The sequence below is a fragment of the Aethina tumida genome, chromosome 2 (genome assembly GCF_024364675.1).
Source record: "Aethina tumida isolate Nest 87 chromosome 2, icAetTumi1.1, whole genome shotgun sequence".
Classification (NCBI taxonomy): Eukaryota; Metazoa; Arthropoda; class Insecta; order Coleoptera; family Nitidulidae; genus Aethina; species Aethina tumida.
In genome coordinates, this window is record NC_065436.1 from 1,147,448 (window position 1) to 1,172,675 (window position 25,228).

The 25,228-nt window shown below is 30.8% G+C and overlaps 1 protein-coding gene across 1 annotated transcript in view; it reads left to right on the forward strand.

Moving 5' to 3' along the window:
- Positions 1-16,925, forward strand: part of LOC109596448 (Krueppel-like factor 7) — a 195,642-nt gene extending 178,717 nt beyond the window's left edge. Inside the window, exon 4 of the mRNA XM_020011997.2 lies at positions 16,360-16,925. Coding sequence (XP_019867556.1) covers positions 16,360-16,535 — 176 coding nt within the window. The 3' untranslated portion in view covers positions 16,536-16,925. The remainder of the gene's footprint in view (positions 1-16,359) is intronic.
- Positions 16,926-25,228: the final 8,303 nt, after the last annotated feature.

Sequence of the window (25,228 nt, forward strand, 5' to 3'; positions counted from 1 at the left end):
AAATATGTTATTGTATGTATATATGATCAGTATTCATCAATAACAGTTTATTCATTTAACATTTTAAGATATTACAGTACAATAAGTTCATCAGAGACAAGAGAAATTAATGTATTCTTCGATTCTTTCCAGAAATTTCTTAATAAATATGTTATTGTATGTATATATGATCAGTATTCATCAATAACGGTTTATTCATTTAACATTCTAAGATATTAGAGTACAATAAGTTTATCAGAGACAAGAGAAATTAATATATTCTTCGATTCTACCCAGAAGTTTCCTAAAAATATGATATTGTATGTATATATGATTAGTATTCATCAATAACAGTTTATTTATTTAACATCCTAAGATATTAGAGTACAATAAGTTTATCAGAGACAAGAGCAATTAATATATTCTTCGATTCTTCCCAGAAGTTTCCTAAAAATATGATATTGTATGTATATATGATTAGTATTCATCAATAACAGTTTATTCAATTAACATTCTAAGACATTATAGTATAATAAGTTTATCAGAGACAAGAGAAATTAATGTATTCTTCGATTCTTTCCAGAAGTTTACTAAAAAATATGATATTGTATGTATATATTTTCAGTATTCATCAATAACAGTTTATTCATTTAACATTCTAAGATATTATAGTACAATAAGTTTATCAGAGACAAGAGAAATTAATGTATTCTTCGATTCTTCCCAGAAGTTTCGTAAAAAATATTATATTGCATGTATATATTTATGTATATATGTATTCTTCGATTCTTCCCAGAAGTTTACTAAAAAAATTGATATTGTATCTATATACGATCAGTATTCATCAATAACACTTATATTTATTCAACATTCTGAGATATTATAGTACAATAAGTTTATTAGAGACAAGAGAAAATAATGTATTCTTCGATTCTTTCCAGATGTTTTCTAAAAAATATGATATTGTATCTATATATGATTAGTATTCATCAATAACACTTATATTTATTCAACATTCTGAGATATTATAGTACAATAAGGTTATTAGAGACAAGAGAAAGTTTCCTAAAAACTATGACATTGTATTCATCAATAGTTTTGTAAAATAGAATTTTTAGGAAATTGCAACAAAATTGCTCGTTTCACCGCAGTTATTTAATTGTCCTATTCCTGAAACGAGTCGCAGAAAAAAACCACCACATCCAGGATTAAACGAAAAATACCTCCGCTCCCAAATTAAAAAGCATCCCTTGATGAAAAAAAAAAAAACTGTGCCGAAAATCGTCTAAAACAAACACACGCACTCGTGAAGGGCAACGCAAAAAGGAATTAACCATTTGTACCCGTCCGAGTGAAAAATAAAAAGGAAATAAATAATTGAACGAAAACACAATGCGCCCCGTCTGGAGAGTGTATGCGCTAAAGTGGAAAAGTGAAAAATGCCCCTGGCCGATTTTTTTGCCACGTCAAAGTCAGGTATAAAGTAAAGTCGTTATGGTAACGGAAATTAAAATTTGCAAATGCACATTTGTTTCGCCGGAAGCGGTTATTAAGAGGGCCGGAGTCCGGACGGGACCGGGAGATGAGTGTGTCCTCATTTATACTCGCTTCTTTAATTGATTAGCAACGGTTTTTAAACGGGTGGAACTGTTTTCATGGTGATTTGCACGGGCGGCAAGACTGCAGGGTTGCGAACAACGGTTGCACTGAATTACAACCCGGACTGATCCGGGAGAATTATGTTTGACGCTTCCTTGTTATTTTTATGTTGCTGATTCTCACCGGTTTTACGGCGACTAGGAAATTACTGCTTGCACATCCGCTGAATTAAAGATTGTTCCCAGTATTGTTGGTGGTGGTGGTGGTGGATCTGCGATTTATACTTATATGCCGGATTACAACCGGGGATTATTAATATTGTTAATTTAATGAAGTTTTGCAACCATGTTCGTCGGGTTTACTCGCAGGGTGCAGCCCGGAATAATCATTACTTTTTTGTTTATTAACTTTAACAACAGTTACAAAGTTTATCTAATATATTTGCTAATTAAGATCTGTAAAATAATAGAAACAGTTAACACTGGCAGCAGGAATTAATTTAACTGCTGTAGTGATACGAATTTAATTGAAAACATCTGTTAAATATTAAATTTCTTGTGAGCTTTAAACTTTCAATTGAAGCTTTATATCTTCCTCCAGTTATTATTGTTTTATTTCCAAAACTTGCCCTCTTTACTTCCATTGTATGCACAACAGGATTTATTCTCATTCGCATTCACAAGAAGAGGAAACCCCAAAAAAAAATATTCAAAGTTTTAGGCAATAATTTTTTATTACCATGCGACACACAATTAACTTTAACCCCCTTTTGTTTTCAGTCGAGGGACAAAATTAGATTTTTGCTGTTTTAGTGCATAAATAGAATTATTTTTAACAGCCCAACCACAACAATAAATTCAGCTGTTGATGACCGAATTTCGATTGTCCTTTGTGAAGTTTTCGGTTGTAGCTTTTGAAGCTTATTACAACGATTTTTTGAAATTCATTCGCAGGCCAACTCATTTGTTCGCCATGCTAATTAAAAACACCACTAACAGTGTGTTTGAGTTGGAATTAAATTCGTTTTTTTCTAGTTGGGACAACAAATTAATATCCGCAGTGAGCGGCACTCAAGACAGGACGTATTAATAAAATAATCCTTCCCCTTGAAGATTTATTATTTTCCCGGGATACGCGTCCCCAGTTGCCTCCGTTCCCTGCCGGATTCCGTCCAATTAGGGTTGTTTAATCATAAAAAGCTCAGCCCAAGTTCCAAGATTTTACCTATATCGGAGAACTTTTGCCCGAATCAATTTTAAATTAGGCAATTAATTTTTTTTAACCAATAATTGGACTTGCAACTTTACCGTGGTGTGTTTATTTTTCTTGTGAAATTGGTACAGTGTGTATCTGGTTCAAAAACAATCCCATAAACATTTTCCAACTCCAATAAGGTCATCGGGGAAATTGCATTCAAGAACACTTGAATAGAAGTTTCGTGGTATAAACTTACAAAAATTTACTTCTTATGATTCGACACAAATTAATTTCTTTGTTTATTATACATCAATATTTCAGAAAGTTAATTTCGATGCAGAAATACTTAAAAGTGTTCACGACTGTTTTAATTTAATACTGATGTATTTAGATAGTTTTAAATTGTATACAATTTATACAGAAATATTTAATTAACTACAGAACTATTTACAAAGTGTTAAACTGTATACATTGTAACATGCTTAAACAATTTCATAAATGTATCATAATTATATACAGAAGTGTTTATAAAGATTTAAAATGGATTAATTTGATGGAAAAATGCTCACAACAGTTTTCGTTTAATGCAGATGCTTTTATATAGTTTTAAATTGTATACAGTCTATACAAAAATATTTAAAATGTCTTATAGTCATCTTAATTAACTACAGAACTATCTAGGAAGTGTTAAACTGTATAAATTCTATATAAACATACTTAAACAATTTTATAACTGAACTAATTTTATATATATAGGTGTTCAAGAAGTTTTTAAACTGTATAAATTCTAAGCAAAAATGATTAAATATATTTTTATATATTTTAAAATTGTATACAATCTATATAGAAATACTTAAAATATTTTATAGCCGTCTTAATTAACTACAGAACTATCTGGGAACTGTTAAATTGTATATATTTTATACAAATATACTTAAACAATTTAATAATTGAACTATTTATATCCAGAAGTGTTTAAACTGTATAAATTCGATTCAAAAATGCTTAAATACGTTTTTAGATAGTTTTAAATTAATTACAGAACTGTTTAGGAAGTGCTAACTGTATAAATTCATTGCAAAAATGCTTAAATATTTTCTCGGCTGTTTAAATTTAATTCCGATGTTTTTAGGTAGATTTAATTTATATATTTTATACAGAAATACCTACAGAACTATTTAGGAAATCTTAAACTGTATATATAAATATATATGTACAGTTACTTAATAATATATACAAAAATTGTTAATCTTTCAGATTAATTCGGAAAGTTTTAAACTATATATATTATTTTGTGATACTTCAGCATATTTTCTGAGGCTTTTGTGTCTTTTCTGAAATAGAACAATTAAATATAACCTGGGATAAATGAGCACTTTGTTACAATTTGAAAAAATATCCATTATTTTGCATAAACCCTTTTGCGTATTCAGAACAAGGACACGTTTAAGCCGAACACAACTCGAGACCGTCCCCGTTCGGTGTGCTGCGACCTCCGAAATCCCCCTCATAAAGAGCCACGGAAATAGAAGAATCTACTAAATTCGAACGTAACCAGTAAGGAAAACCGGAAAATACGCGGCCATTCCGGCCGTCTCGCAATAAAAGGACTTTTCCAATACACGGAATAAATTTGATTAATGTTTAGGACTCTTTTTTATCGGTACGACGGCATATTGATCAGGAACGGCGGATCCGTACGTGTGTGTGTACGGATGAAAAACGCGGAACGTATTAAGAAATGACGTCGGGACAGACGGCATTTATCGCATCGCGACGCAAATCAATATTTGCACTTGAGACTCCTCCAGCCGTTGGCACATCCTCAAAGCGTGTTCCCTTCCAGTTTAATTAAAAACTACTTTTGCTAATGTTTATTTTTGTTCGAGTCACCCTTCATTTGCTCCCTGCGCCGTTTGTGATTAGGTAATTAGGTAATTAGGTAATTATGTGTTTCAGTATGTTTCATCTCCTTCGATATCTATTACGGTAACAAATTAATATGTGCAGATATGCATCCAATTCGGGTGGCAATCGCAATTTAACCCTCCACCGATAAATCCGATCTGATTTATTGATCCCAATTAATACACAATATTTCGTACGTATTTATTGAACCAAATATTATTAGTTAAATTTTGATCTGCACAAAATGTACAAATTTTATACAGAATTGTTAGTTTAACATCTATTTTAATTATAACAAAATTTCCTAAAAGAAATCACAGCTGTCTTAATTAAACATAGAATTGTTTAGGGAGTGCTAAACTGTATAAAATTTATACAGAATTGCTTAAAAAGTTTTACATATCTTTTAATTATATACAAAATTTCCCCAAAGGAGTCACAACTGTCTTAATAGAATGTAAAATTGTTTAGGAAGTTTTAAACTGTATAAATTTATATATACAGAATTGCTTAAAAAGTTTCACATTTGTTTTAATTATATAGAAAATTTCTCAAAATGAGCATCGGTCATAATTATGTACAAAATTGTTAAGAAAGTTGTAAACTGTATACATTTTATAGAAATTTATAGAAGTTTTAATTGTATACAAAATTTCTCGTCGAATTTTTTCCCGGATAAAATGTACCTGGGCCCGTTCCAAAACCGGAGAGGCGACATTGATCACACAGTTTCGTGGATGTCGGCGCGGCAAATTGAACAACGTCGTCAATATTTAATGTGACGAGAAGATGGAATTGTTTCCTTGTCACTTCTGCTTCCTTCCAGGCCCGGCGTTTTACGACCATTCCGAAACTGGGTTATTAAAAGGTCGACGGATGCTCCGGGGATGATCATTGTCCGTGCCGTAAAAAATACGGCCCGAAAACCTGGATTTTATTTTTGTTGTTTTAATTATGAAACCCATCAAAATCACGGACCGGTCATGAATAATAAACACGGTTGTACGGCGCACAAAACGTTCGCGGTAAATAAATCAAAACCGGAACAAATAAACCCCGATATTAGGTTCCACCTTTAATTGGCGCCCCCCAACTTCGGCGGCCATAATGTATATTGACACTGCAAACTTTACACATCCATACTAATTTCCTATCTTATCCGACCGGTTTCCCGGTTACGTTTTCGGCGGTGGAATTCCACGGGACACGAATAACGGGCGGTAAACCGGCTGAATTTATTGCGACAAATCCGTGCATCGGAATCGCGCTTCCGGTTTTGCGTTTTTATTGGATTTTTGCGTCGATTATTTTAAAATGGATACGCCGATTTTTCCGTATTGCCGCCTCCGGTCCGTTTGGCCCTTCGATTTTGTTTTATTGGGGAACGCTGAAATTACAACGCCTTCATCCTTCGCGGAAGTCGTTCTTTTTCATCGACGATCAAATATATTAAACTGCTTCGTGAAATTCTGAATTTCAATTTTAATATAGCTTGATAGTGGAAAAAGCAAATATTAAATTTAAATTTAATAAACTGTTAAAATCACAAATTTTACGTTTATGTCAATATATACAAAAATTAAAGAAAGTCTTTATAAATTATGAATAAAAGTTGTCTCAATTCTTTTTGAAAAATTGTTTATATAATTAAAAGAGATATGACACTTTTTAAGGAATTCTTTACAAAATGAATACAGTTGAAAACTCCCTAAACAATTCTACATTTAATTAAGACAACGGTGACACCTTTTAGGAATTTTTGTATATAATTAAAAGAGATATGACACTTTTTAAGGAATTCTTTACAAAATGAATACAGTTGAAAACTCCCTAAACAATTCTACATTTAATTAAGACAACGGTGACACCTTTTAGGAATTTTTGTATATAATTAAAAGAGATATGACACTTTTTAAGCAATTCTCTATAAAATGAATACAGTTGAAAACTCCCTAAACAATTCTACATTCAATTAAGACAACTGTGACACCTTTTGGGAAATTTTGTATATAATTAAAAGAGATATGACACTTTTTAAGCAATTCTGTATAAAATGAATACAGTTGAAAACTCTCTAAACAATTCTACATTTAATTAAGACAACTGTGATACCTTCTGGGAAATTTTGTATATAATTAAAAGAGATATGACACTTTTTAAGCAATTCTGTATAAAATGAATACAGTTGAAAACTCTCTAAACAATTCTACATTTAATTAAGACAACGGTGACACCTTTTAGGAATTTTTGTATATAATTAAAAGAGATATGACACTTTTTAAGCAATTCTCTATAAAATGAATATAGTTGAAAACTCCCTAAACAATTCTACATTTAATTAAGACAACTGTGGCACCTTTTGACAAATTTTGTATATAATTAAAAGAGATATGACACTTTTTAAGCAATTCTGTATAAAAATGAATACAGTTGAAAACTCCCTAAACAATTCTACATTTAATTAAGACAACTGTGATACCTTCTGGGAAATTTTGTATATAATTAAAAGAGATATGACACTTTTTAAGCAATTCTGTATAAAATGAATACAGTTAAAAACTCCCTAAACAATTCTACATTTAATTAAGACAACTGTGACACCTTTTGGGGAATTTTGTATATAATTAAAAGAGATATGACACTTTTTAAGCAATTCTGTATAAAATGAATACAGTTGAAAACTCTCTAAACAATTCTACATTTAATTAAGACAACTGTGACACCTTTTGGGAAATTTTGTATATAATTAAAAGAGATATGACACTTTTTAAGCAATTCTGTATAAAATGAATACAGTTGAAAACTCTCTAAACAATTCTACATTTAATTAAGACAACTGTGACACCTTTTGGGAAATTTTGTATATAATTAAAAGAGATATGACACTTTTTAAGCAATTCTGTATAAAATGAATACAGTTGAAAACTCTCTAAACAATTCTACATTTAATTAAGACAACTGTGATACCTTCTGGGAAATTTTGTATATAATTAAAAGAGATATGACACTTTTTAAACAATTCTGTATAATATTTATACAGTTTAAAACTTCCCAAACAATTCTGCATATAATTACGACAGTTTTGAATTTTTGTATATGTCTAAAATCGATATGAAACTTTTTAAACATTTCTATATATAATTAAGACAATTGTGAAACTTTTTAATTCTGTATGATATATACAGTAAACTAAACACTTCCGTATACAATTAGATCAGTTATGAAATATTCCTAAAGAGCTGCAGTTACACACAGAATTGTTGAGGATGTTTTAAACTGTATAAATTTTAAATGGAGTTACTTAAAAAGTTTCAAATCTCTCTTGTCATATACAAAGTTGTTTATAAAGATTTAAACTGTATAAATTGTACATAAAAGTAAGTTGAAAGCAAATAGGCATAAAAGGCTTATAATAGATTCCCTTTCACCGTTTGTTAGACATCAAATCCTATAAATCGTGATGTCCAAACGATCAACATAAAACGGGATTACATTATAAATCGCAATTGAAAGATTAATCCGTTGAAGTGAGGGGTGAAACGTTTCATATCTCGTTACCCCCAATTCGTTAAACTGTTGTGTCGCAGGTAAATACACACAAAACTCGAGTTAATAGGTTTCCATGTCGAACGCCGAAGGCCTCATAAAGTCAAGGACGAATTTAACGCCTCAATTAAACTCCCGAGGACTTTTTGCGACTTCTTTATTAATCATTTAAGATGTTGATAATTTTCGAAAGAGGCTTTCTCCACGAAAAAACTCCATTATTGTGTTCCATTATTTACAGTCAAGCTTATATTAAAAAATTGTTTCATTTTTGTTAATTGTTTGACTTTTACGTATTAACTAGTCGGATCGTTGTTGGTTTTAGGGACGAAAATTAAATCGAGTTTATCGCTAATTCGGCGAAAAAATCGCATAAATTCCATTGGCCAAACAACAGAAACTGTTTTTTGCCCAACGCTGTTTATCCATCGATGTAATTTTCATGGGCGCATTTGTCTGGCGGTGATGAATTCGAAAATAAACAAAAACCGTTTGTGCAAATAACGCGTCTCTATGAATTTTATTAAAAATTTCCTTGTTAAAAAGCAATTTCGGCCGCGTTCATTCGACACGGGGTCGGGCAGGGGGCGGCGGTTCCTTTCTCGGAGCATCTGCAACGAACTCATGAATATCCATATCAATTTGCATATCTGTTCCGACAGACTTTAAACATGCAGCGCAAAACGCCACCGCCACATGCACCGCGGCCGCCGCCTCGTTCTCATATTCTAAAACTAGTTTAAACGTTTCCAGTTTATTTTTAATTAAATATGCAAAGCGCCTTGTCTGGTACTCGCGGTTTAATGTCGGGAGTTGCTTTTTTTTACGACCGTACAAACATCAAACAGGCGACTTTCATCTTGTCATGCACTCCAACTAAGAGATTAACCGTTGCATTGTTTCACAATCTGGCAACGATGCTTTCCATTAACTTATATGGTGAACTTGTCAATTTAAATAAAAGTACTTTTTGTTGGAAGTCATCTCGAAATCAGTACAGAATAAATAAATGTTTAATAAGTGTTTTAATTGTATACATAAAGTTAGTTTTATTTAGACTGCATCAGTTTTATACAGAAATACTTTATACAATTTACCACTGTTCCAGTTGTATACTGAAACGTTTTTAACTGTATATACAGACATATTTAAAAAGTTTCACAACTGTCTTAATTTTATAAAGATATGTTTAATAAGTTTTAAAGTGTATTAATTTAATTCAAAAATACTTTTACAACTGTTCTAATTGTTTACAGAAGTATTAAAATAGATCTAAACTATATACAATATATATATATATATATATATATATATATATATACATATATATATATATATATATATATATATATATATATATATATACATATAAATGTTTAAAAATATTCAAACTGTCTTAATTGTATATACAATAGAAATGTTTAGTAAGCCTTAAATTGTATTAATTTACAATATATTGTATTAAATATATACAATATATTGTATACAATATATACAAAAATGTTTAAAAAGTTTCACAACTGTCTTAATTTTATAAAGAAATGTTTAATAAGTTTTAAAGTGTATTAATTTAATTCAAAAATACTTTATACGTTTTACAACTGTTCTACTTATATGTAGAAGTATTAAAATAGATCTAAACTATATACAATATATACAAAAGTGTTCAAAAAGTTTCACAACTGTCTTAATTTTATAAAGAAATGTTTAATAAGTTTTAAAGTGTATTAATTTAATTCAAAAATACTTTATACGTTTTACAACTGTTCTAATTGTATATAGAAGTATTAAAATAGATCTAAACTATATACAATATATACAAAAGTGTTTAAAAAGTTTCACAACTGTCTTAATTTTATAAAGAAATGTTTAATAAGTTTTAAAGTGTATTAATTTAATTCAAAAATACTTTATACGTTTTACAACTGTTCTAATTGTATATAGAAGTATTAAAATAGATCTAAACTATATACAATATATACAAAAGTGTTTAAAATGTTTCACAACTGTCTTAATTTTGTATAGAAATGTTTAGTAAGTTTCAAAGTCTGTTAATTTATGTTTAATAAAGTTTAAAGTGTATTAATTTAATTCAAAAATACTTTATCCATTCCACAACTGTTCTAATTGTATACAGAAGTGTTTTGAAAGTTTTTAACTGTGTACAATATATACAGAAATGTTCTAAAACTTACACAACTATTAAAACTAATATATTAATTAATAATTCACCCTCTATATTAATGTCAATTTATTGTGGCTTTGTAATGAACTTGAAGCCTTTATTTATATTATTTAAAAAGGGTACAAAAAACAAGTTTTTTGTAAATTAACTTTGGTGTCATTTTAATTAAATTTTAATTCAATAAAATTAGCTGGAAATGTTGACAAAACTTCAAAGGCGTTTTATTTTACATATTTTTTGTCTACAACACTTAAAAGTTTAATTGCAAAATAAATATAAATCTCTTAATTAAAATTACATTTCGTAGGTGCTTAACATTTTCCATCTGCTTTACCACAATTAAACTCAGCCATTTCGGAATTAATTATTGTCGTATTAGTTCAGTAAATGCTTATTCTTTATTAGTACTTCCAACTATTATTAAAATTAATTAAATTAAGTATGAATTAATAATTATATTAGCTGTTAAATACATTTTCAAATAGTGTAATTTTAGCATAGTCTGGGAAAGTTTTGGGAGCAATTTATCAACGTGTGACAATTCATCGATTCCACATCTTAAACCATTGAAGTCGCGAGAAACGTCCCCTCCATCGCGATTTAATGAATATTGACAGCGGAAACTTTACACATCGAGTGTAATTTGGGCCTCTTATCCCCGGACTGTTTTCCCGGGACCGATTGTCGGAACGTACGATGGTGGATGGGGCGTGGGGGGCAATAGCGCCACTTTCCATCCACTACGTAATATACTGGAGCGCAGTCGAATTTATCGGGACAAATTCCTAAACCCGATTTATTTCGGGATGAAATCCAACCAGTGTTCTTTTATTTAGATTGATTGTCAGTTAATGTAAAGTTACATTATCAAGTCGTCAAACAATACAACACTAATATGCTTGGAAACATTCAATTGAGACCGTCATTAAACTGTTTAAACATTTCTGTATATTTTGTATACAGTTTAAAACTTTTCAGATATATTTGATACAGGTAAAAACTTTCAAAAAACTTCTATATACAATTAAGACAGTAGTGAAAGTTTTCGAACATTTTTATATATATTGTATATAGTTTAAAACTTTCAAAACATTTCTGTATACAATTGAAAAAGTTGTGAAACGTTTAAGGTATTTTTCAATTAAATTAATACACTTTATGACTTACTAAACATTTCTATATACAATTAAGACAGTTGTGAAAGTTTTCGAACATTTCTGTATATATTGTATACAGTTAAAAACTTTCCAAACACTTCTGTATACAATTAGAACAGTTGTGAAACGTTTAAAGTATTTTTCAATTAGATTAATACACTTTAAAACTTACTAAACATTTCTATAAACAATTAAGACAGTTGTAAAAGTTTTCGAACATTTCTGTATATATTGTATACAGTTAAAAACTTTATAAACACTTCTGTATACAATTAGAACAGTTGTGAAACGTTTAAAGTATTTTTCAATTAGATTAATACACTTTAAAACTTACTAAACATTTCTATAAACAATTAAGACAGTTGTAAAAGTTTTCGAACATCTCTGTATATATTGTATACAGTTAAAAACTTTCCAAACACTTCTGTATACAATTAGAACAGTTGGGAAACGTTTAAAGTATTTTTCAATTAGATTAATACACTTTAAAACTTACTAAACATTTCTATAAACAATTAAGACAGTTGTAAAAGTTTTCGAACATTTCTGTATATATTGTATACAGTTAAAAACTTTCTAAACACTTCTGTATACAATCAGAACAGTTGTGAAACGTTTAAAGTATTTTTCAATTAGATTAATACACTTTAAAACTTACTAAACATTTCTATAAACAATTAAGACAGTTGTAAAAGTTTTCGAACATCTCTGTATATATTGTATACAGTTAAAAACTTTCCAAACACTTCTGTATACAATTAGAACAGTTGGGAAACGTTTAAAGTATTTTTCAATTAAATTAATAATACACTTTAAAACTTACTAAACATTTCTATATACAATTAAGACAGTTGTAAAAGTTTTCGAACACTTCTGTATATATTGTATACAGTTAAAAACTTTCCAAACACTTCTGTATACAATTAGAACAGTTGGGAAACGTTTAAAGTATTTTTCAATTAAATTAATACACTTTAAGACTTACTAAACATTTCCATATACAATTAAGACAGTTGTGAAAGTTTTCGAACATTTTTATATATATCGTATACAGTTAAAAACTTTCTAAACACTTCTGTATACAATTAGAACAGTTGTGAAACGTTTAAAGTATTTTTCAATTAGATTAATACACTTTAAAACTTACTAAACATTTCTATAAACAATTAAGACAGTTGTAAAAGTTTTCGAACATCTCTGTATATATTGTATACAGTTAAAAACTTTCCAAACACTTCTGTATACAATTAGAACAGTTGTGAAACGTTTAAAGTATTTTTCAATTAGATTAATACACTTTAAAACTTACTAAACATTTCTATAAACAATTAAGACAGATGTGAAAGTTTTCGAACATTTCTGTATATATTAAATACATTTAAAAACTTTCAAAGCACTTCTGTATACAATTAGAACAGTTGTGAAACGTTTAAAGTATTTTTCAATTAAATTAATACACTTTAAGACTTACTAAACATTTCCATATACAATTAAGACAGTTGTGAAAGTTTTCGAACATTTTTATATATATCGTATACAGTTAAAAACTAACAAAACACTTCTGTATACAATTAGAACAGTTGTGAAACGTTTAATGTATTTTTCATTTAACTTAATACACTTCATAACTTACTAAACATTTCTATATACAATTAAGACAGTTGTGAAAGTTTTCGATCATTTCTGTAGATATTGTATACAGTTAAAAACTTTCAAAACACTTCTGTATACAATTAGAACAGTTAATAAACGTTACACATTTTTAAACTTACTAAATTCTCTATATACAATTAAAGCAGTTATAAAACTTTAAATATTTCTGTATATATTGTAAACTGCATATAAAACTGTATGACACGTTTAAAGATTAAAGAACTTTCTTAATTGTATATAGAAACAGGAGAATTATTCTTGTAGCTCAAGAAAATATTCACGTATTTTGATAGGAATCTGCTGCCGTAAATACATTATGTATGTTACAACCACATGACTTGTATTAATGCATGAAATGACACTTCTACAACCACTTTTCATCCCTTACTCGTGTCCAAAAATGACGAAGCTATTTACCCGCATAAAGGCATACGAGCAAAGCCGCCGCAGGAAGTTTCTCAATTCCGCCGTCCGGAAGTCTATTAAAGTTTTCGAGAGAGCAAAAAAAAAAAGCAGAAGCCGAAGGGTTCGGTCGACGATCGCGCGATCATTTTTCATTAGCGCAAGCTAAGGTCAAGACCATATTTTATGGGAGATTTCGTCGGTTAGAGCCCAGTAATGGCACCGTCGGACCATTAATAACGCGTCATGGATATTCATGTCGCGCCGTTTCCATTGTCATCCACCCTCTTCGGTTCGCGCACGTGCCCGGATTCAGACGACGACACAAGACGGATTCTTGCCATTTACCTCGGCGTCGTGCCTCAACTGTAAAAACAACGACGTAATGAAACTTGTAGCGACGCACACACACACACACACACACACGTACGGCTTGCATTTTAATCAAACACCCCACGTCTGGCCGCCACCCGCACCCCCGGAACGAATTATGGGGCATAAAATTCGCGGTTCGCAAACCGACGACTTTAACCCAGATTTGGAGGCGGTCCTCTATTTTTGGATTGCGGTTTACGACGTTTCTCCAGATGACGAATTGAACGTCAACTGCTAAGATCGGGAGAAATATGCCAGATGTTTATCATTTATGTTTGTCACAAGAAAATGGACGAATTAAACGGAATAACACGGAATAAAAACTGGGTTTTTTTGCATCATTTACCCCCACAAATCTGATTTTCAGTAAATACCCACTGATTGCCTCAGGCAAAGCTCTGCCTCTGAAGGTCATGGAAATACCACTGATTAATCAGTACAATTTCCACTGATGGATCAGCCTTATTTTGCTGATTAATAAGTAAAATTCCAGTGACTAATAACTTCAGTTCTTCTAAATAACCAACAGAATGACAATTATGACAATGAAATAGTAAAATTTTACTAATTAATCATAAGTTTTTGAACTCCTGAATGGATTTTTTTAATAATTTTACTAATCAAACAGAAATTTTTGAACTACTGACTGAAATAGTAGAATTTTACTAATTAATCAGAAGTTTTTGAACTCCTGAATGATTTTTTTAATAATTTTACTAATAAATCAATAATTTTTAGAACTACCGAATGAAATAATAGAATTTTACTAATTAATCAGAGGTTTTTGAACTCCTGAATGATTTTTTTTTTATTAATTTTACTAATCATTCGGTAATTTTCTGAACTACTGATAGAAATAGTAGAATTTTACTAATTAATCAGAAGTTTTTGAACTCCTGAATGATTTTTTTTTTAATAATTTTACTAATCAATCAATAATTTTTTGAACTACCGAATGAAATAGTACAATTTTACTAATTAATCAGAAGTTTTTGATCTCCTGAATATTTTTTTAATAATTTTACTAATCAATCAGTTATTTTCTGAACTACTGAGTGAAATAGTATAGTTTTACTAATTAATCAGAAGTTTTGGAACTCTAGAATCAAACAATATAATTTAACTAATCAATAATTTTCTGATCTTCTGAATAAAATAGTAAATTACTACTACTAATTATCAGTAGTTTTTCAAACCATTAAACCATTTAAAGTATACGACAATTCAAAACCATTGACTCATTGGCACCGAAATCACAAAAATTTTGTCCGAATAACCATCGGATGATGGGAACGATTTCCATAAAAGAATTATAATCCCGCGTAGCAAGAGGAAGAGGAGCAGCTCGAGTGTTTGGCCTGGATGGGAAAGCTTTCGGATAAATTACCGATTTTGCGGCTGGAGGTATTCCCGTCTCTGGTCGGATTCTTTAATGGATATCCGGCCGAAGACTATTGACGCCATTACATGCTCGGATGGGTCCGCAATTGGCCCCCCGGTTTCGGGCTTCTCCCCCATCATCTCGCCGTTTGAACGCGTCTCGAGCGGCGCTTTTGTGAAAAACGGCCGGGCCCGAACGTAATTAGGTTTATCAAAAATTATATTCGCGGAGGGCGCCAGCTACTTTGTTCGCGGGCCCTTTGATTAACTTCCATCGGATCATAATTGTTTTCGTGGGCGATTACGGCTTCCAGCGTGTGTTCCACGTTTTATTCCGTTCAAAGGGGTGTTTCTTTCAATGAACGAGACTTTGATTCAACCAATTCTTCTTTTGTTACCATTACATTTATAAAATATTCATGTAAACACACCTTAATATGTATAAAATAGAACTACTGAGTCATGATGGGGAGATAAATGGCAACAAATCCTTATCCCTTTTATGATAAAATGTAATATTAGTGCCTGGATGAAGTAGATCCTCCCCTATCAATCTGGATGACTCCTTTGGGAGGTTCAGCTCTTTTGGTTCTTGCTGATTAAAATGTTGTAACATTGTTACTACAAAATCAATGTCCTCTTCTTCATGTTTCTGTACCATCATCCTGCTGTGCAGGAAGACTGTTAAAGGATGGAATTAATATTTCTTCAGAATGTGGTACAAGTTTATTGCTGGATGGTGATGGTTCCTTCTTCCAAATGTAGAGTCTAGGATGTATCCTGTAAATTGACTTACAGTAAGGCAACACCAATTATTACTGGTGCAATGTTGGTTGCATTGAATCAGTAGAGTTGTTCTGCGCATACCTGGCACGAATATGCGACTGTGCGACGTTGCCAGACTTGCAAAAACTGTATCGTATGAACAATTCTTGTTTCTGAGAATGTTCCTAATAGTTCTTTCTTTGTTTGTTCCAGGTGAAAAGCCGTACAAGTGCTCGTGGGAGGGCTGCGAGTGGCGGTTCGCACGCAGCGACGAGCTGACCCGCCACTATCGCAAGCACACGGGCGCCAAGCCGTTCAAGTGCCGCCACTGCGACCGGTGCTTCAGCCGCTCCGACCACCTGGCCCTGCACATGAAGCGCCACTCCTAGACGACGGCCGCACGGGCCGCCGCCGCATCACTGCCAGTTACCGCTACTTGTACATAGAGGACACCAAGTTTACGTTTATATAAGTTTACAACAACCCTGACCCTAAGTCCCATGTCCCCGCCCCCACCCCAAATTGTTTTTGTTCTAATTTGTGATTAACCGTGCGCAGTGTGGACTTTGCTGGAGCGCATGCGTCGCGACGGCGACCGACGCGCGGACGTCGGAAGCGGCCTTTACTGCGGTTTTAGGGTTGGTTCGCAAGGGGGCGTCAGTCGTGTTCGCTGGACGAAGTCGTTTTTTGTAAATAATGGTAGATTTTTAAGATGTTTCCATGCTGAAAATACGTCCGGTATTCAATTGTTTATGAACTTAAATGAATAAATTTCCTTTTTTGCCACAATAATGTGAATAATGTTGACACTATTTTTTATTTAATATTATTTTAAAACGTTTCTAATGTTAATACAAGATATGTCTTCCAGAAAAGTCCAATTTTCTTGTTTTAAATTCACCACAATATTGAATTCTGTCATCCACATTAACTGTTGATTTGGTATTTGACAAAAAAAAATATTTTATTAATAAAAAATCAGTGTCACATGATTATATAAATTTAAAATTAAATTTCGTGAGGGAATACCGGACGATTTCGAGGCATCAAACCGCCCCGTTTGAACCACCCCTAACCCGACCACAAAAATCAAAAAACCCAGCTCCTCATCAATCGAGCGACTATTTTTCTACGTGCCGCCCTTCCGGCGTCCGCCCGGATCGCGTCCGTGGTCGGAAGTAAAGAAAAAATTGTTAGAGCAAGCAAATCCTCAGTGATGTTCATTCCTGTGATCGACACACGCGTCGGCTGGGGCCGAACACACATCTACAGAGAGAGCATTTATTATTGATAGTTTTTAAGAAACCCCCCTGTCCCCATTCCTCGACTCCAACAACAATTCGAGGACGTTTTCTTCGTACAAATCGGCTACGTCTGCGGACGCTAAAACTGGCGAGGGCACGTGACGCTCCGGGGTTTGTGTGTTTGACTCTTGTCAGTCTTGAATGGGGGCGAATTTGATGCGACACCAGGTTTAGTTGAAATTTGAATATGAACAATTTAAAAAAATTGATTAGTGTAAGTTTTAGATTAATTAGCACTATTTTAGAGACCGATTGTGTTCAAACTGTCTTCTAAATAGTACTGCTTACAACAATTTATTTGTAGTTTAAAATTTTTAACAAAATTTCTTTAGTAAAATTTTGAATTGTGATAATATTAATAATAATAATAATTATAATGATAATTAAGTAGTTAAATATAAAATGACTGATTAAATGAATTTAGAAGAAGCACTAACTTCCCGCTAAATAAAAGGATTGAACAAACATCTAATCAGAAGTTTTTTAAACTCCTGAATAAAATAGTATAATTTTACTAATCAATCAGTAATGTTCTGAAGTATTGGATGAAATAGAAGAATTTTACTAATTTAATCAGAAGTTTTAAAACTCCTGAGTGAAATAGTTTAATTTTACTAATTAATCAGTAATTTTCTGAACTAGTAAATGAAATAGTACAATTTTACTAATTTAATCAGAAGTTTTAGAACTCCTGAATGAAATAGTATAATTTTACTAATCAATCAGTAATTTTCTGAACTACTGAATGAAATAGAAGAATTTTACTAATTTAATCAGAAGTTTTAGAACACCTGAATGAATTTTTTAATAATTTTACTAATCAATCAGTAATTTTCTGAACTACTGAATGAAATAATAGAATTTTACTAATTAATCATACTCCTGAATAAGATAATATATTTTTACTATTAAGTGAGTAATTTTCTGAACTAGTAAATTTTTACAAATTAATTATAAGTGGTTGAACTCCTGAATGAAATAGTAGAATCTTACTAATTAATTAGAAGTCTTTGAGCTCCTGAACGAAGCAATTCGCCCCACAGACACACAACCAGGAGCGTCCATTTATTTATATGCATATTTATTATAAATATTTATTTTTTTATACAAATCTCACTCTCATACGTACAAACAGATTGTATTACCTCAATTAATACCATTGACCCTTGTGTGTGTATATTGTTTTAGATTTTATTTGATTTGATTGTTTATTTGTGTATATTTTATTTACAAACTTTTATTTTTTGTTAAATGTATTAAATGTTTTTATGTAGTCCCCCACCCCCGTAGTTTAGGTGCAATAATTGTATAAAAAAATTGACTTATGATGCAATATGACGGCACGGCCGGGCAAGACAGTCGTGAGGCATAAAAATTTGTGATAATAGGTATATAATTTGAGTGTAACGTTCTGTCGTTTGAATTCGTGAGGTTTCGTCCGACGTAAACTTACCCAAAAGAACGATTTGTGGATCACTGAAAACAACGCTTCTTTTATGTAGTCTATGCGTTTGTTGCTGAACCATTTTTGAGTTGTTTTGACGCTTTGTTTTTGGGATTATTTTGGGTGTGTCGACGTCCTATAATAATGATGATGATAATGATGATGATGATAATTGAAACGAAGAAAGCGCTCCTCCTTTTTTATAAATATATATATATAGATAGTCATTAAAATAAATTAGTATGTACGAATGTGTCAAAGTATTAACTCAAGACTGTGCAGGCGCACACCGCCGGATATTAGGCTAAATGTCACTATTTGTAATAAAACTAAAAATCAAAAAAGTTAAATATAGTTGAAAAAGTTTTTTGAAACTGAAAAAAAATATGAAAGTATTAAAATAGGTAATTATATTTTTTGAGAAAGTGACCTTGGATGTATATCTACTTTTTTCAAAAATGCAACGATAAGCCATATGTAAGCTGTATGAGGTACAATATGCATTTTCGGTGCGGTCTACTGGTCCTGCTGGGCCGCCAAACTTTACCGCACTTCCCGACGCATTCCTATTCAATGCATTCTATATTTCTACTCTTTATCCCCCCCCTCCTCTGTCCCCCCATACAAAAAAGTAAAACCTCCCATCTAGGCATATATTTTAGTGTGGATGACTTGTTTAGTCCTGTATAGATCTTAGTATTAAAAGAGCATTTTGTACAGTTGCATGCTTTGTTATTTACTAATAGGAGTGAATGTTATTATAAATGGATGCACCCGACCGATTATTATTCCTGAATCGTGATTTTCACCAATTATAACTTAACAACAATTGGAGCAAATGAACAAACATAGTTGGAAAATCAAAATATACCTTTTATTATGTATTTTTGTTTTATAAATAAAGTTTAAAAAATACTTGGTGTTAGTTTAATGGAATTAAAAAGCAAATCACCCAAAATTATTAATGAATGAACGTTATAAATTGATGTCCATCCTGATTTGGTCGTAATAATGGGCCCCTCCTCTAAATTGTTTGTTAAACATGCTTCGTGTATGGATGCTGTGTAAAAACCTCGAGAACAAAGTCAGTTCTTCCGGGCACTTTTTAGCGTAGTTATCAGAGTAATATATTAATTATTTAGTTCGTAAACAAGTTTTATACCTGCTGGATGATGCGAATGTTGATATTTTTTACACGTTTCCAATTTCCGTTCCAAAACCATTTTCGCTTGTATGTTGCCGCCCCGTCCCCCGTCCGGACCTCGAACCGGACTTTTTTACCAAAACCAAAAAATTAGACACCCGGAACCGGGCTCCGGGCGGGGGAGCGGGCCTTTCTGTAGTGACATACTCCGTGTTGTCTTCTGGGGATTCGGGCCGGATCGTCCGGGCTGTTTGTTGATTGTTTGGGGGGGCGGGCCTCACCTGTACAAAGGTTAATGTTAACTGTTTCACTGTAATATCTGTTTTTAAAATAACCGAGGCCCGTGCCCACCCTCTTATTGGGGTGATTGATCGGGGGGGACGGCCGGTTGCGCCATCGATCATTCCGTTAATCACGACAGTGAAGTAATTAATGTAACGTTTTTATTATTTTATCCGAAACGGTGCTTCCAGAAATAAACGCAGAACAATTGATTGATCGGCGGTGCAGCTTCGCCGTCGCCCTCCCCTAAGTCCGGGACGATGCGGTCCGGCTTCCGATTGTGTTTTTTACTTTGGTACGCTCGCCGGCTCTGGCTGCGGCCCAATTTTAGAAGTTAAGACGATTTCTAGGAAAATATGCGAATAACAAAAAAAAAACGAAATATTTTGCCAATGGAAGTTGATCTTCTTTTTTAGTATTCGGATATGATGTTTCTATACCAGTAACTTATTGAAATATATTTGTAAATGTATTTTAAATATATTTGACTTTTAGATGACACAATTTGTAAATAATGAGAAAAAAAATAGTAAGCGAGAAATCTGAACTTATTGATGAATTGAAACTTTTTGTAATTTTTCCATTTTGTATTTCTTATATGATGGTGATAAATTTTAGTCTGTACATATTTATTTGAAAATATTAAATCTATATGTAATTATTCTATATATAAATAAATATACACATATGACATCATTTGCGGCACTTCCGACTAACCGAGAACGGTTCGGAACTGCTGCAGAACATTATGAAAATTATATTTAATATATTTCTGTTTTATTGTGAAGTTAATTATAAATGTTCGTCATCCAGACAAACAGTCGGCGAGATTTCGTACGCTAGCTTGTATTCCGCTCAGTGCAAAATAAACGTACGTTCCTGTTAAAATTAACACCCGTCTTTTATTTATGCAAACCCTCTTTGTCCTGGTTATTTGTCTATTCAATTTAAAGGTACGTATAATATAAAGATTTGACAACCCTCTCAACAATGACGTCATTACTTCAATAATTTATACAAAAAATATTACACGCTCGTCATTTATTACACTTCGTAAAATACTTCATTTTGGATTGATTTAATATTTTATTTAGATGTTTAAACATCGTGAATCAGCAAAGTAACCTTTAAAATACCATAAAAAACACGTTTTTGATATTTAATATATGTTTAAACATCGTGAATGCGCAAACAAATTATATAATAATAACCACATCCAAAAGGCAATTAGTTTTATGTTTTCAAAAATCTCATCCTAATTCATTTGAATATTTTAATTAAGTTTTTCGTTGCGCATTCACCATTTTTACAACTGTTGTTAAAAATGGCGAATGCGCCATAAATCCAATAATTAATTACTATTAAACAAATTCTAAGAATAAGTTGATTATATTAAAAGTAATTTATTTTATCCACTGTCAGATCCATTTTTTACAGGTACTATTTAATTTTTTTAAATTAATCAGTAAAGTAACCATTAAAATACCATAAAAAACATGTTTTTTATGTTTAATATATGTTTAAACATCGTGAATGCGCAAACAAATTATATAACAACAACCACATCCAAAAGGCAAATAGTTTTATGTTTTCAAAAATCTTATCCTAATTCATTTGAATATTTTAATTAAGTTTTTTGATGCGCATTCACCATTTTTACAACTGTTGTTAAAAATGGCGAATGCGCCACAAATCCAATAATTAATTACTGTTAAACAAATTCTAAGAATAAGTTGATTATATTAAAAGTAATTTATTTTATCCACTGTCAGATCCATTTTTTACAGGTACTATTTAATTTTTTTAAATTAATCAGTAAAGTAACCATTAAAATACCATAAAAAACATGTTTTTTATGTTTAATATATGTTTAAACAACGTGAATGCGCAAACAAATTATATAACAACAACCACATCCAAAAGGCAAATAGTTTTATGTTTTCAAAAATCTTATCCTAATTCATTTGAATATTTTAATTAAGTTTTTTGATGCGCATTCACCATTTTTACAACTGTTGTTAAAAATGGCGAATGCGCCACAAATCCAATAATTAATTACTGTTAAACAAATTCTAAGAATAAGTTGATTATATTAAAAGTAATTTATTTTATCCACTGTCAGATCCATTTTTTACAGGTACTATTTAATTTTTTTAAATTAATCAGTAAAGTAACCATTAAAATACCATAAAAAACATGTTTTTTATGTTTAATATATGTTTAAACAACGTGAATGCGCAAACAAATTATATAACAACAACCACATCCAAAAGGCAAATAGTTTTATGTTTTCAAAAATCTTATCCTAATTCATTTGAATATTTTAATTAAGTTTTTTGATGCGCATTCACCATTTTTACAACTGTTGTTAAAAATGGCGAATGCGCCACAAATCCAATAATTAATTACTGTTAAACAAATTCTAAGAATAAGTTGATTATATTAAAAGTAATTTATTTTATCCACTGTCAGATCCATTTTTTACAGGTACTATTTAATTTTTTTAAATTAATCAGTAAAGTAACCATTAAAATACCATAAAAAACATGTTTTTTATGTTTAATATATGTTTAAACATCGTGAATGCGCAAACAAATTATATAACAACAACCACATCCAAAAGGCAAATAGTTTTATGTTTTCAAAAATCTTATCCTAATTCATTTGAATATTTTAATTAAGTTTTTTGATGCGCATTCACCATTTTTACAACTGTTGTTAAAAATGGCGAATGCGCCACAAATCCAATAATTAATTACTGTTAAACAAATTCTAAGAATAAGTTGATTATATTAAAAGTAATTTATTTTATCCACTGTCAGATCCATTTTTTACAGGTACTATTTAATTTTTTTAATCAGTAAAGTAACCATTAAAATACCATAAAAAACATGTTTTTTATGTTTAATATATGTTTAAACATCGTGAATGCGCAAACAAATTATATAGTAACAACCACATCCAAAAGGCAAATAGTTTTATGTTTTCAAAAATCTTATCCTAATTCATTTGAATATTTTAATTAAGTTTTTTGATGCGCATTCACCATTTTTACAACTGTTGTTAAAAATGGCGAATGCGCCACAAATCCAATAATTAATTACTGTTAAACAAAATCTAAGAATAAGTTGATTATATTAAAAGTAATTTATTTTATCCATTGTTAGATCCATTTTTAACAGGCACTATTTAATTTTTTTAAATTAATCAGTAAAGTAACCATTAAAATACCATAAAAAACACGTTTTTTATGTTTAATATATGTTTAAACATCGTGAATCCGCAAACAAATTATATAATAATAACTACATCCAAAAGGCAATTACTTTTATGTTTTCAAAAATCTCATCCTAATTCATGTGAATATTTTAATTAAGTTTTTCGTTGCGCATTCACCATTTTTACAACTGTTGTTAAAAATGGCGAATGCGCCACAAATCCAATAATTAATTACTGTTAAACAAATTCTAAGAATAAGTTGATTATATTAAAAGTAATTTATTTTATCCACTGTCAGATCCATTTTTTACAGGTACTATTTAATTTTTTTAAATTACTCAGTAAAGTAACCATTAAAATACCATAAAAAACATGTTTTTTATGTTTAATATATGTTTAAACATCGTGAATGCGCAAACAAATTATATAACAACAACCACATCCAAAAGGCAAATAGTTTTATGTTTCCAAAAATCTTATCCTAATTCATTTGAATATTTTAATTAAGTTTTTTGATGCGCATTCACCATTTTTACAACTGTTGTTAAAAATGGCGAATGCGCCACAAATCCAATAATTAATTACTGTTAAACAAATTCTAAGAATAAGTTGATTATATTAAAAGTAATTTATTTTGTCCATTGTTAGATCCATTTTTAACAGGTACTATTTAATTTTTTTAAATTAATCAGTAAAGTAACCTTTAAAATACCATAAAAAACACGTTTTTTATATTTAATATATGTTTAAACATCGTGAATGCGCAAACAAATTATATAATAATAACCACATCCAAAAGGCAATTAGTTTTATGTTTTCAAAAATCTCATCCTAATTCATTTGAATATTTTAATTAAGTTTTTCGTTGCGCATTCACCATTTTTACAACTGTTGTTAAAAGTGGCGAATGCGCCACAAATCCAATAATTAATTACTATTAAACAAATTCTAAGAATAAGTTGATTATATTAAAAGTAATTTATTTTATCCACTGTCAGATCCATTTTTTACAGGTACTGTTTAATTTTTTTAAAATAATCTGTAAAGTAACCATTAAAATACCATAAAAAACACGTTTTTTATGTTTAATATATGTTTAAACATCGTGAATCCGCAAACAAATTATATAATAATAACTACATCCAAAAGGCATTTAGTTTTATGTTTTCAAAAATCTCATCCTAATTCATTTGAATATTTTAATTAAGTTTTTAATAAAGCAACATCTATTTTTTGATAACGTCCGACTATAAAAGAATAATAATAACTTATAAATATAACTATCATTAGTTTGATTTTGGATCATTAGTTGTCGTCATTTATTACACTTCTGACGACGTCGTTTTAGAGACAATCCCGACAATTTTAATCGTTTTTGCATCGTTTGTAGGGGCGGCAAGTGCAATAAAGAATTTCGTACGTAAAACAAACAGCAAATAAAGTTTTAAAGTCGAGAACGTGCAGCCCGAATTTATCAAAACGTCCGCCGAGAATCCGAGGGGATAATTCATTCAACTCGGAACACTACATAAAACTCAGGGGCTGAATTGTGTAATACATGTTTGCGGTTAGGTTAGGTCGGTGCATAATTAACGGAATTTCGGAGTTCAGACAAAGGTTATTGAAACGAAGCCTCGCTACGCGGTAATAATGGCAATAGTTACTCTCTCGTACTGATATTTGCACGTA